General features: G+C 41.7%; 1 protein-coding gene across 2 annotated transcripts in view; it reads right to left on the bottom strand.

Moving 5' to 3' along the window:
* Positions 1 to 12,400, bottom strand: part of LOC140191476 (arf-GAP with GTPase, ANK repeat and PH domain-containing protein 1-like) — a 188,138-nt gene extending 175,738 nt beyond the window's left edge. Inside the window, exon 1 of one of the 2 annotated variants that reach the window (XM_072248921.1) lies at positions 11,957 to 12,400. In XM_072248921.1, the coding sequence (XP_072105022.1) occupies positions 11,957 to 12,194 (238 nt within the window). In that variant the 5' untranslated portion in view covers positions 12,195 to 12,400. The remainder of the gene's footprint in view (positions 1 to 11,956) is intronic. The other variant, XM_072248920.1, reaches the window with a different exon arrangement.
* Between the last annotated feature and the right edge of the window lie 2,816 nt (positions 12,401 to 15,216).

Raw genomic sequence — 15,216 nt, forward strand, 5'->3', positions numbered from 1 at the left:
ACTAAATCTAGAAAAGAAGCTTGTACCCGTTATGGCAACTATTAAACTATTAGATCATCATTAAATGGCACTGGTTCAGTAATACCCTTCACGGTCTGGCCTACATGCATCTCCGCAGCCATGTGGTTGATAATTAACAGTCAAGCAATTCAAAGGCAAACCAAAACTGGCAATAAATGCTGTCCTTGCCAGCAACAAACACATGCTGTAAATGAATTTTAAAAGATACATAGATAAAATGTTACTTTCCTAGAACAGTGCTCAGAGAGTGGATTGCAGTATCTAAACTGGTGTCACTGTGCCAGAGGGAATCCACAAAGCACCTGGGGAGGGAGATTAGAAAAAGGCAAATACCAACATTTTCCTGCATCTCTCTGTTAACAAATACAATCTGCTGAAAGGGCTGACACCACTAGACCCAGTGAAACAGGGTCCTCACAAGGGTCACTGATAAAAACCCCAGAAAACAAGGAGGAGAGATTTGTGGAAAGGACACACACATAAAACCCCAGTACTACTGGAGCAGGCTCAGCCCTGATACTATTTTACTTACCATTGTCCTCAAAAAGGAAATAAAAAATGTACAAAATATGCACCAGTTCACATGCAGTTGTTGGTGACAAAGGTCAGACTGAGAGAAGAAAAAAATGAATCAGAGAAAGTAATGGCAGATGAGGGCATTCATCTATTGTGTTTGTGTTGGCTGAAGAAAAGTTATTTGAGCTAAACGAAATATCAACTTCACAGCCCTCAGCCATGTGTAATTAGTGCTTGTGTCTAGAAAGGGGAAGACAGGGGAGGGAGGGAGAGGTAAAGGGAGAGGGATGTTGAGGCAGAGAGAGGGTGATGAACCTGAGTGGGTGTGGGGGAGGGGGAGAGAGACGGGTGTGGAGGGAGGATGGAGGGATGTGGAAGGGGGGGAAGGAGGGGTGTGGGGGAGAAAAGGGTAGGCGTGGGGGGAGAGAAGGGGTGTGTGGGGAGGGAAGGGTGTTGGGGAGAGCGAGGGAAGGAGAGGTGTGGAGGGGAAGGAGGGGTGTGGGGGACAGAAGGGCGTGAGGGAGAGAAGGGCGGGAAAAATTGGGCATGGGGAGGGAAGGGTGTGGGGGAGAGAAGCGCGTGTGGAGAAATTGGGCGTGGGGTGGGAAGGATGTGGGGGGAGAGAAGGTTGCGGGGAAAGGAAAGGCGTGGGGGAGAGGGGGTTGTGTGTGGAGAGGGGGTGGTGTGGGTAGAGGGGGGCATGGAGAGAGAGCGGGAGCTTTGGGGGAAAAGAGGGTTGAGGGGGAAGAGAGGGTTCTGGGGAGAGAGTGTTGAGGGGGAGAGAGAAGGGTGTGGGGGAGAGAGAGGTGCAGGGGAAGAGAGGTGGTGGGGGACAGAGGGGAGTGGGGTGAGGGGGGTGTGAGAGGAAGATGAGGGGTTGGTAGGGTATGAGGGTAACAGAATGAGGGGAGTGATGAAAAGGTGGGTGTGAGGGGGAGTCTAACGGACAGGGGGTGAGGCGGTGTGAGGGAGGGAGGTGGTGTGAGCTCTCCAAAGTCAGGATAGAATGTGTCAGAGTGTGCCATCCACTGAAACACAGCTAGCAATGACAACAGCAGGGTACAGATTACCAGTACTCTGGAGTTGCTACATGTTGGAACTGGCACTATCAATGAAGAAAATATAGGCAAGGAGACATAAGCTGGTGACAAAATCAAACCCTGGCAATGACATTCAGGACTACGACTGAAGGCTGTCGCCAGCTGACATATCAAAAAGTTACAGGCCGCCTTCTCCAGATCTGCACATATTTCTTGCAATAGTTATATGCAGTGATAATATGACAACATCTCTCATTTTTCAAGTAGTCATAGTCCATAAGGTAGTGAAAGTTTTTTAAATTAAAAAGTTGCACTAAAAGTTATCTGTGTTTGTTGAAGAAGATTGGTCTGTTTGTAAAATTTTTGGCTTTTAGGAATGGTCTTTTATTCAAGGACAAGATCCTGCTAATAAAGGTTTTTAGTTTCTATTTAAATATGAGGAAATACACAACATCCCCCCCAAAAAAATATTAGAGTCATCCGGTGACATGACCTGGATTATAGTACAGGTAGGCTTGTGCATTTGGGAGGTTAAATAAGGCAAGAGAATGCACAATGGAGAGGATTTTCAGAAATGAGCATGAGTGGGAGTTTGAAGTTAGTATCTATAGATTGCTGAGGCCTACTAGACAACTAGGTAAAGACATAGTATAATTGCTTTTACTGCTCAAGCCAAATGCCAAACTAGGGTGATCACATTCATGCAAAGTAGAATAATGTGTGAAGCTGCAGTAAGCTGCCCACTGCTATGTAAAGCAGCTTGCACGGAGGCACTGGCTGAGGAAGGGAGACTTTGGCCAAATCCCAGTTGCAAATATTGGTCATAGAGCAATACAGCAAAGATATAGGCCCTTCGGCCCAACAAGTCCATGCGGATCATGCTGGTGGAGAAAGGGAAGAGCAAGGATACATTGGCTTTGGATGGAGTGGAGTGTGGATTTACCATAATGACACATGTATACATGTGTACAAGGAGAAATTACAAAGGAGAGGCTTTTATTCTCTGGAATTTAAGTTAGATGACAATTTGAATTAGGTTTTCAATTGATTAAAGCAAACAGATAGGGTGGATGAGAGGAACTATTTACCCACTAGGTCGGAAAGTCTGCAGGAAGAGTCTAAAACTGAGAGCCAGCATTCTGGGAGTGAAGTTAGTGAAACACCTGAATATATAGAAATTTGTAAATCCCTCCCACAAATGGCAATTGATGCCAAGTCAATTGTTACTTTTAAATCTGACATTAGTTATCAAAAGCTCATCAACAATGCTGAGGGATATGAAGGAAAGAAGGTATATAGAATTAGAACACATATCAGCTATGGTCACTAAATAAGCTTGGGGTGGCTAAATTACTTTATTTTGTTCACATAAGAATGAATGGGACTGATAGGGAATCCTTTTAGGAATAGACATGAATGCAGTTGAAAGTTCAATGATACACATTCCACAACTTAGTTGAAGTAACTAAACCTATTGCCCTCAACAAACTATCGCCAGGGTTATTCAAAAAACCCCAGGACAGATGGACGAGAAAAATCAGATTTCCCCTAATGTCTGAAAAAACAGTTATTGGAGGTACAGTACTGTGCAAAAGTCTTAGGCACATGTAAAAAAAATCCATAAAGCAAGAAGTTTTCAAGAATAATGAATGAAAAAGTTTTTAAATATCAAAAAAATCATAATAAACAGCAGTAAATAGTAAAAAACTGAATTAAATCAATATTTGGTATGACTGCCTTTTGCCTTTAAAACTGCATCAATTCTCTTAAGTATACTGGTATGCAATTTATAAGATTGGCTGGTAGGTTGTTGCAAGCATCATGGAGGACTTGCCACTGTTCTACAGATTTTGGTTGCCTTGCTTGCTTCTGTCTCTCCAGGTAATCCCAGACAATCTTGATGATGTTGTGATCAAGGCTCTGTGGAAGCCACAGCATCTGAAACCATACAGAAAATCTAAGGTGCCCAAGACTTTGGCATAGCACTGTACATTCGGGCACAAGTTTATATCGCAGTCCTCAGCATCATGACCAGAACACCCAGTCTGGCCATTTTCTACCAGCAGCCATTACAGATTCCCTTGGATACAACGAGACATGCAAAAGGGAAGCGGGAAGAGGGAGGGGAAGCTCTTCATTGTTATTAATCACATCTCAATGTAGGCATAAAGTAAGCATGTATTAATTGGGAAACTAATAAAGGGGGAAAGGAACAAAAGAATATGCTGAGTTCCTCCAGTATTTTATGTGTTAAAAGGATATGCTGATAGGGTGAGATGACGAAGGGAAATAGAAGCCTTGCATTCAGCATAAATGCTGACATCAATGTGCTGTCAATGAAGGTTTGTATTGTTCAATTTATGCAATCTAATGCACACCTGCATTGGTATCTGCATAGCTCTGCCCGAGATCGTATTGCCCATATGATGCTGTCCATCATTCAATAGTGTATGTGATGGATAAACATTACAGGAATACTCGTCTGCTTACCTCACAAGAGACAAGAGGAGACAGTATTAGAGGTTCAGTAATGGAAACCTTTAGGCAATGGATGCAGATTCTGCTTCCATATACAGTAAGCCAGATTTTGAATTACAACAATAAATACTCAAGAGACTTAACTGGTAATGCACTAGAAAAACATAAATGTGAAGATGTCAAATGATAAGCTGTTAGCAATGAAGGGGAGGGGGAACGTCAGCATTTTCCTAACACAGTCAACACCTGACTTTCCCCAGCATTTCATTAGCTTATTAAGTCCAAGCATTACCATTACTTCTGCTAAATAAACAGGATGTGAAATGAGTGCTGCGATGAGGTACTTTCAGAATATGATCTCTCTTTTATGCACTTCAACATCCGCCGATATATACAGCAGATGTCTTACCTGTTGTAAGGTTGCTGAGTGAAGGCCAGGAAGTGGGTTTGCACATTTCTGATTGTGTTTGCACATTTCTGATTGTACACAAGCCCAATATTCCTCTTTAAAAACACAGAATTGTTGATTTGAACTCCTTGCACAAAATGCCAATGCTTATGAATTTATAAACACTACTTTGTGCGCAGCTTCTGACTAGAACAAACTAGGGCAGAGGTAAAAGTCATCTTGAGAGTCTGGTGGGGGGAGGGGCAACACATAAACATAAAGATAACGCAGACAGGGAGAGAGCAGCAAAATGAGATAGATATTTCCATAAGCAAAAGCAAATGGAAGCCTATTTTAATACTCATTCTTGTAGCCATCCAATGGACAGCAGAAATGGAAACCTCTACCTTCCACTCTTACTGGCCATCCTTGTAAGGGACAACTGGTAATGGATTGCACTAATCAATGAAGTCCAGTCACATAGAACATAGAATAGTACAGCACAGTACAGGCCCTTCAGCCCACATTGTTGTGCCGACCCTCAAACCCTGCCTCCCATATAACCCCCCACCTTAAATTCCTCCATATACTTGTCTAGTAGTCTCTTAAATTTCACTAGTGTATCTGCCTCCACCACTGACTCAGGCAGTGCATTCCACGCACCGACCACTCTCTGAGTAAAAAACCTTCCTCTAATATCCCCCTTGAACTTCCCACCCCTTACCTTAAAGCCATGTCCCCTTGTATTGAGCAGTGGTGCCCTGGGGAAGAGGCGCTGGCTATCCATTCTATCTATTCCTCTTAATATCTTGTATACCTCTATCATGTCTCCTCTCATCCTCCTTCTCTCCAAAGAGTAAAGCCCTAGCTCCCTTAATCTCTGATCATAATGCATACTCTCTAAACCAGGCAGCATCCTGGTAAATCTCCTCTGTACCCTTTCCAATGCTTCCACATCCTTCCTATAGTGAGGCGACCAGAACTGGACACAGTACTCCAAGTGTGGCCTAACCAGAGTTTTATAGAGCTGCATCATTACATCACAACTCTTAAACTCTATCCCTCGACTTATGAAAGCTAACACCCCATAAGCTTTCTTAACTACCCTATCAACCTGTGAGGCAACTTTCAGGGATCTGTGGACATGTACCCCCAGATCCCTCTGCTCCTCCACACTTCCAAGTATCCTACCATTTACTTTGTACTCTGTCTTGGAGTTTGTCCTTCCAAAGTGTATCACCTCACACTTCTCTGGGTTGAACTCCATCTGCCACTTCTCAGCCCACTTCTGCAACCTATCAATGTCTCTCTGCAATCTTTGACAATCCTCTACACTATCTACAACACCACCAACCTTTGTGTCATCTGCAAACTTGCCAACCCACCCTTCTACCCCTACATCCAGGTCGTTAATAAAAACCACGAAAAGTAGAGGTCCCAGAACAGATCCTTGTGGGATACCACTAGTCACAATCCTCCAATCTGAATGTACTCCCTCCACCACCACCCTCTGCCTTCTGCAGACAAGCCAATTCTGAATCCACCTGGCCAAACTTCCCTGGATCCCATGCCTTCTAACTTTCTGAATAAGCCTACCGTGTGGAACCTTGTCAAATGCCTTACTAAAATCCATATAGATCACATCCACTGCACTACCCTCATCTATATGGCTGGTCATCTCCTCAAAAAACTCTCTCAGGCTTGTTAGACATGATCTGCCCTTCACAAAGCCAAAGTCACATTTCAACATTATACCCAATTCCTCCTATGTTTACATTACGTCAGGGTAACTTCAGGTTTTTGATAAGATTTTTAAATAACCCTATTCTTTCTGGTTTAGTAGATGAGTATCTAATGTAGTTAACATCCTACAGTGACTAAAACATTCCTAGCTTGATTCATGATCTGTGCTTGGTTAGTTAATCTTAACAGATGGCAGCTCGAGTGAAACATTAAAGTTTGTTTCTATGAGCAAACAGAGAGTGAGGGATGGGGGAAAAGAGTTGAAGGTAAAGATTTCTATTTCTGCTAACCATTGCCTCATGTTTAGATGTCTGCATGAAGAAACTTTAAAAAGAAAGGCTTGCATTTGTGCAGTAACTTTCTATCGTGCTTTCACATGAAGGGTGGTCAATGTTGCAATGCAGGAAATACAGCAGCCAATTTGTGTAGAGCAAGCTCCGACAACAGCAATGTGATAACAACTAATGTTGGTTGAGTGATAAATGATGGCATTGACATAAACATTGGGGATAACTCCTATTTCCAAATTGGTATCATTAGGACCTTTCATGTCCACTTGAGAAAGCAAATGGAGCTTCAGTTCAACATCTCATTCAAAGAAAGCAACTCTGACAGTGTAGCACTCCCACAAATGGCACACAAAAGTTCATCTAAAACTTTCTGCTCAAGTCTTTGGGAGTGGGACTTGAACTCACAAACTTTCAAATTCAAGGTAACTGTGCTGTCTACTGAGGCAGGAAGGCATTATGGAAAAGAGTTTTATTCTCTACAATATTTGTGCTAAATTGTAAGCACCAGTGTTAATAATAGGGTTCCAATGTTCAATACCCAGGTGTACATTAGAATGTAGTCTGTAGGGTGTGATATTAGCAAAAGTAAGAATAGATAAGAGCAAAGTATTAGAAAGTGATAATAAAGAGCAAGTCTTCATCCCATTCCCCTCCACAAATATTTTGGAATTGTCCTTTCCTTCTCTAAAAAATAGTAATTACACAGAATTAGTGAACACAGAAAAAGAAAATCTTAAGTATGTAAGTAATATTACCACCAACTAAGTACAAGCTACAAGTTACTCAGCAAAACACAGTGACGAGGTACTATTCACCATTGCATGTATATACAGCCACCCTAGTTTTAACCAATGCCAGCCTTAGACAAGAATACAAGATACTGATTAAATATTTACAGGAGGCGGCTTTCCCAAGGATCATTTAATTCAAATCTTGTAACGAAAACTGGCAAATGCTTCCACATCCTTAGTAATAAACAGAGAAGAAATTATAATGTTCCGTTTGTGGAAAAAATATTTTACCAATCTCCTTTCTGTTTAAAACCATCTTTCAAAAAAAATGCCAGTGAACCACAAAACCACCCAGTTTGAAATTCAACCTTTTATTCTGTTTCCTGTCCCCGCCCACCAGCCACATCCGCAGTCTATCATATTTGTAACAATTCACATCTTAACTGTCTCTCTTTTGTTCTGTGCACTTATAAAAGCAATAATTTTATTGAGTTGTACACCAGTTTTTATAGTACGCTTCACTGCAGTGGGTGAAAACCACATCCATGATACTTACACTGACTAGCCATGGATCTCAAAATCCAGATTAAGAATTCTTGAGGCCATGGATATAGGAAGGTGAGGGGGGAAGGGAAGACAGCCTCTCCCTCCAAATGAACTGTAAGCACATCAAGGATTTGCACAAACACAAGAAATTCTACAGATGCTGTAAATATTGTGCAATACACACAAAATGCTGGAGAAACTCAGCAGCATTTATGGAAGGGAATCAACAGTTGACATTTCAGGCTGAGACCCTTCACCAGGACCTCAACATTTTGAGCCGAGACCCTTCATCAGGAAGTTTCTCAAGCATTTAGTATGTATTGCTCAAGTATTTGGACATATGCCTTTAATGTGTATTTGCTTCAAGGACCCCTCTAAAAATCCTGTGTACAGCTTCTGCTTAAGGCATTTGATACTAAGAAACAATGCTTCTTCTACACTCTGATCCCCATTCCCCACCCTCGAACCATTAAAACACAGGCACTGCCATTCCTTTTAAATATTTTGAATGGCTTTTTGCAATGTTTTTGTTATGGTGAATTTTACAGGGCACAGAGCACAGAGACCAATATTTGTACAAGAACTTAGTGAGAGCCTCATTGTTGACTCCGGTCTTGGGCCAAACAAGTCAAGGCATTCATTTGTCACTGCCAAAACCATTGCATAAACCACTGTAAGGATGGCTATTCACTTATTATATATTTCACAATTCTAACTTGCTTGGTGATGAAATTATTGACTTCTTATTTTGGTACAGTGGCAAGGATCCCGGTCACCTTCCAATGCCACTGTACCTGAGCAAGAACCTTGTACCTGGTTTTCTGTATAAAATACCAGTTTGCAGCCAAAGCAATGTCACTACATTACAGCAAGGCTGTGATAGCATTGAGAAGATATAGAGAAAATCTATATGATGTTGTTACCGGGGGTGGAGAATCTTAACTACAAGGAAAGGCAGGTTGACTTGATGTGGCTTGCTTTGATACAAATGAGGCAAAGGAGAAGTTTAATTGATGCATTATGTTACAAGAGCCCTGGACAAGGCAAATGAGTAGAACCTGTTTCCATTGGTGAGATGTCACTAACTAGAGGGCATAGGCTTAAATTAATAGGATAAGTGGTTTGGAGGGAGTTAAGGAAAACATTTCTCCCTCAGAGGGTGATGAGGATCTGGACCCCACTGCCTGAAAGAGTGGTGGAAGCAAAAACCCCTCTCCACATTTAAAAAGGGCTTAAATGTGTACTTGAAGAGCTAGTGGCCAAGAGCTAAGAAGTGAGATTATGTTTTGTTAAGTCAAGAAGGATGAAGATGATGGGCTGAAAAGCCTCATCAATACTGCAATTTTCTGTAACTCTAAGGACTGACAGTAGCATGAAGCCCAAGCCCATCCCTGTGCATGTTAAACATGCAAATTTGCATACACCTTCCAAAAGGAATCAGTGCTCACGAAGAAGAATGCTAATGGAGTTCTAGAACCCAATAGAAATGTCATGGACAAGTCTCATGTTGCTAATCAATCTGCCAGGACAGGAAGTAATGCTGAGGCTTTATAAGGCATTTGTCAGACCACACTTGGAGGGTTGTGGGCAGTTTTGTGCCCCTTTTCTAAGAAAGGATGTGCTAGCATTGGAGAGGGTCAAGGGGAGGTTTATAAAAGGATTAATATATGAGGAGCATTTGATGACTCTAGGCCTGTTTTCGCTGGAGTTCAGAAGAATGAGGGGAGATCTCAAAGGAACCTACCAAATATTGAGAGGCCTATATAGAGTGAGCACGAAGAGAATGTTTCCAATAGTGAGAAAGTCTAGGACTGGAGAGCGCAAGCTCAGAATAGGAGGAGATCACTTTAGAACAGAGATTAAGAGGATTTTTCTTTAGCCTGAGAGGGTGGCAAATCTGCTACAGATGGCTGTGGAGGCCAAATGATTGGGTATAGTTAAAGTGGAGGTTGATAGGTTCATGATTAGTAAAGTCTTCAAAAGTTACAGTGAGAAGGTAGGAGAATTTGATTAAAAGAGAAAATAAATCAGCCATAATTGAATGGTGGAGCAGACTCGACGGGCTGAATGGCCCAATTCCCTTCTGATGTCTTATGGTCTTATGAGAGAGGGTAACTCCCTGTTATAATATTCCACACAGGCATACTGTCATTATTTGCTCTGTGAGGTTTGAAAAGAAAATTCCAACTCATCAATCTAATGCTTTCATGTACTGTATATGCTGAAGAATGTTCACAGCTCAGGAGAAAGCTTTAATCAAATATCACTCTGCTTCTTGTTCAACACAGAAAGTTGGATTGTGCTGATCAAACTGAAGGATGTTAGAGCTGTAGAATGGAGCACAAGAGTTTATTGATCCAGTATCCACACTGTCCCTGTGGCCTTCTGTACTGTGCTGCCATTCAGTTGAGCACTGGCATCCAATGAGAGTGAAAATGCCTCACAGCCTCCCTCCCCAACTCATTCTATCTAAAACTAAAGGGGTTTCAGAGTCTTGTCCATAGAAAAATTATGTTCATTACATAAGAATAAAGAAATATCAAAGAGCACTAACTTTCATTTATATAGCAACTTTAACATCCCAAGGTGCTTCACTAGAGTGTAATCAAACAACATTTGATAGACAGCTGCACAACCAGTTAATACAAACATGGCTGATCTACATTGAGCTTGACACTTCTTCTGTGCCAGCTCCCCATTTCAATATCATAAGCTTGATGAGAGAAGTAGATTTTAAGAAGGTTGGGTGGGGGGTAGACTTCTAAAGAGAGAGTGGAAGACATATTTAGAGGAGGAAATTCCACATTAGGGTTTAGACTACTGAAGAACAGGCTCCAATAGTGGGGTAGTGTAAGTGGAAGGATGCTCAAGAGGGGAGACTGCGGAGTTAAGGGGGGGGGGGAACTGCGAGTCAAGTAATGATTAAAAATAGATTGATGATTATTCTTCACCTTATTGTTCATCAGAACCTTACAATGGGAAAATTAGTGATATTAAAGTAACTATACCTCACAATAAAGGACATTCCTGAACAAAGCACTCTGTCAATGTTAAACTAAATTTGACAGGCACCCCGTTTTATGCGGTTTCTGTTGATGTTATGCTCATAAGGAGGCACAACATTGAGAATTTCTCTCTCCCACCCCATGTCAAACCCTGCTTTTCACTGCACCCAGTCATTACTCCACCCAACATTTGCAGAGTTGTTACTTAAATCAACTTGCTGCATGTTCTTCGATTAATTTCCTTTCTTCATAACTTATTTTCTTCATCTATTACTGCGTTCGGATTTATTTTGCCTGCTTTGTGCGTTTTAAATTTTAACATGAAATTAAACTTTTTAGGACTTCAAGTGAACCCTTTATAAGAAACCTCGTGCAAGTCAGTAACCTCCAAGTTACAGACACCAAATTCAAGGCCCGTTTTCTTCCAACTTCAAAAAAAAGCAAAACTAGCAACACATAATATTCGATTTTAAATATATGTCAAAACACAGAATGTCCTTTTTAATTAAAATCACGGCCAGCAGCGTTTCGATGTGTGGTCAGATTTAAGTAGAACGATGGGGTCAGTAGTAAACATACAAAACATAACACATTCATGTATATGAGCATATGCTGTATATCCTGTATATGATATCCCAGCACTCAACAACCAAGCAGACATTCGCCAGAACACATGTAGCGAGTTATTTTATCTTGTTTTTCTTTTTTAACATAGCATCGGGAAACGTCACTATCGCAATTATACTGACGAGTAATCCAAAGAAAACTGGCGCCTTTTGGAGACAAATGGCACCTTCCTGACAAACCATTTCTTACACAGACAGAGGGGCTCTTCGCTAAATTACAGCACCGTCTACAGAATACAGGGCAACGTTTAATGGCCAATATAACCTACTGGTTAATAGGATTAAACATGTACCCAAGATTAAACTTACACTTAGTTGATAGAATCTCTTTTCATCGGTGAAGCCTACGAGCCTATTACAGCTCGTAATATGAGGGCAAATAAAGGAATTTCAAATAAAGTTTCCAAGTTAACTACGCGTTCACGGTATAACTCGAAACATTTCCCGAAAGGCAGGGCACGTTCCGCTAAATAGGGACCGTTAAAAGTCTGAAAAGGACAATTTCCCTCACAAGACTCGAAGCTGCCGGCATGTTTTCGGAAATAATCTCAAGGGGAGATGCACCTGCTCACCTTCAAGACGCGTAACAAGTTCTTGGAGAGTGTTCCGCAGTGAGGGATCGGCCACGCGATGCAGCAACTTATAGACGTTGTATACATTGGGCTGCACGCTCTCAAACCTCTGGATCTCGCTACGGATGGCCATGGAGTGGGTGAACTGTTTTTGATAACTCATCTTCTCCTGTGCAGTGCTACTCTGTGCGTTGTTTATGTCCCTGCGGGGGCACAGATCTCCCACGTACTGCTTCATCAAAACGCTCCAACACCAAGCCCCCACCAATAAAAATAAATAAAAAGTTTGAATGAGAGTGCCTTTTTAAAAAATCAAAAATAACAAGAATATTCTGCTTGGCTCGCAACTCGTGCGGAGAGCACTTCCGCGACTCACAACCTGTGTCAGTTTCACTACCTGATCCTGACATTCAAAGCACTGACGTCAGGCTGTTGATTAGGTACAAAGTTTTGAAGAGTGCAACAATTCAGCAAACTTCGATTGCCCTCCAATGGTTAGAATCTCGGAACAGGGTCAGTTCTGCATTACCCAAACAGTTCCGTCAAAAAGATACAGCCCCAGAACGCATAAACAGCTTGCACAGTGTCGAAACAGCCGTACGAGAGGGTTTGCGTTTTATTTACCAACCGTGTACAGAAAAATTCTTTCCATTATCTACAATGTTGAATTGCGCGGAGTGTCATGTTACTTACTGTTGCTGCCTGATGTTTACATGTAATTAACGCGTTTGAATTGAAGTAAAAGTCCAAAGCAACAACTGTATTTATATACACGAGAAAGTCTGCAAATGCTGGAAATCCAAAGCAAGCAGAAATTTTATTTGCGCTTCGCAGAAGTATTACCAAAAGTAATAACACCGAGCCTCAGGTGCAGATATTTGGGCAAATGACCAAAGTTTCAGTTTAAAATACAAATCAAAGTTTAATAAACCTGTAATTAGAGAGGCGGAAATATTAAGAGAGAATTCAGAGCTCCAAGCCCAGGAAATTGAAGCCAACAATGACAAAGATTAGAAAGGATGAAGAGGCCTAATGTTGGCAAGATATGGAGGCTGAGGAGGTGACAAGGGTGAGGAGGTATCTGAGAACAAAGGGAACTCTTTTAAAGTCACTGGGATAGTAAGATATGAGCACACTATATAGAACATAGAAGATAGAACAGTACAGCACAGGAACAGGCCCTTCAGCCCACAATGTTGTGCTGAACCAGTTAAAAAGTAAATTTCAAAAGAACAAAAACTAATCCCTCCTACGTACACAATACCCATATCCTTCCATCTTCCTCATTTTCATGTGCTTGTCTAAATGTCTCTTAAAATGCCTCTAATGTATTTGCCTCTACCACCACACCAGGCAGTGCATTCCAGGCATCCACCAGTCTCTGAGTAAAAATCTTATTCTCACATCCTCCTCGAACGTTCCTCCCTCTCACCTTCAATGCATGTCCTCTGGTATTAGACATTTCTATCCTGGTAAAACGATACTCCCTGTCTACTCTATGTCTCTCATAATCTTATAAACCTCTATCAGATCTCCCCTCAGCCTCCACTGCTCCAAAGAAGACAACCCAAGTTTGTCCAGACTCTCATGATAGCACATGCTGTCTAAACCAGGCAGCATCCTGGTAAACCTCTTCTGCACCCTCTCCAAAGCCTCAACATCCTTCCTATAGTGGGGCAACCAGAACTGAATGCAGTACTCCAGATGTGCCCTAACCAGAGTTCTATAAAGTTGCAACACAACCTCTTGATTTTTGAACTCAATGCCTTGACTAATAAAAGCAAGCATTCCATAAGCCTTCTTAACCACCCTATCAACCTGTATCACCACTTTCATGGAGCTATGAACTTGGATCCCAAGATCTCTCTGCTCAGCAATGCTGTTAAGGATCTTATACTGTCTCCTTATATTTACCCTACTAAGGTGCAACATCTAACATTTATCCGGGTTAAACTCCATCTGCCATTTCTCTGCCCATATATGGAGCTGATCTATATTGCTTTGTATTCTTTGCCGGTCTTCTACACTATCCACAACTCCACCAATCTTGATATCATCCACAAACTTACTAACCCACCCACCAACATTTTCATCCAGGTCATGTATTTATATACATCACAAACAACGGAGGTCCCAGCACAGATCCCTGCGGAACTCCAGTAATTACAAACCTCCAGCTCAAATAAGTCACTTCCATCACTACACCTCTGTGTTCTATACACAAGCAAGTTATGAATCCAAATAGCCAATTCACTGCAAACCCCATGCATCCTAATCTTCTGGATTAGCCTCCCAGAGGGACTTAGTCAAATGCCTTACTAAAATCCATGTAGACAACATCCACTGCTCTACCTTCATCAATCTCTCTCGTCACCTTGTCAAAAGTCTCAATCAAATTGGTAACACACGACCTGCCCCGCACAAAGCTGTGCTGGCTCTTCCCTATTTAGGTCATGGGTTTCCAAATGCTCATATGTCCTATCATTAAGAATTTTCTGCACAATTTCCTTACAAATGACGTGAGACTCACCCATCTACAGTTCCCATGATTTTCCCTTGTTCCCTTCTTAAATAGAGGTACAACATTAGCCACTCGCCAGCCCTCAGGGACCTTGCCAATGGCTGGAGAAGACACAAGGATACTGTTCAAGGCCCCAGCATTCTCATCTCTTAATAATTCACCTTAATGCTCATTAGGAGACCCAACATTTCCTCCTTCTTGACCTCTAAACACCCTAACATATTTATACACTGATCTCCTGGTCCTCCATATCCTTTTCCTTGGTAAATACTGAAGCAAAGTACTCACTAAGTACCTCACTCACATTCTCCTCATGCAAACAAATGTTCCCCCCTTTATCCTTGAGTGGTCCCACCCTCTCGCTAGTTATTCTTTTGCTCTTGATGTATGTATAGAATGCCTTGGGATTCACGATAATTGTACTTACATAGGACTTTTCATGGCCCCCTCCTGGCCTTCCTAATTCCTTTCTTTAGTTCTTTTCTGGCTTCTTTATACTCCTCATGAGCTTTGTTTGATCCTAACTTTCGAAGCTTTACATACTTCTCCTTTTTCATCTTGACTAAATTCATCAGTTCTCTGGACATCCAAAGTTCTCTTATCTTTCCATCCCCATCCTTCCTTCTAACAGGAACATATCTTTCCTGTACTCTGTGCAATTGATCATCCAATACTGTCCACATGTCTGATGTGGATTTGCCAGAAAAAAGGAATTCCCAGCTAACTCTTCTTAGTTCCT

The sequence above is a fragment of the Mobula birostris genome, chromosome X (genome assembly GCF_030028105.1).
Source record: "Mobula birostris isolate sMobBir1 chromosome X, sMobBir1.hap1, whole genome shotgun sequence".
NCBI lineage: Eukaryota > Metazoa > Chordata > Chondrichthyes > Myliobatiformes > Myliobatidae > Mobula > Mobula birostris.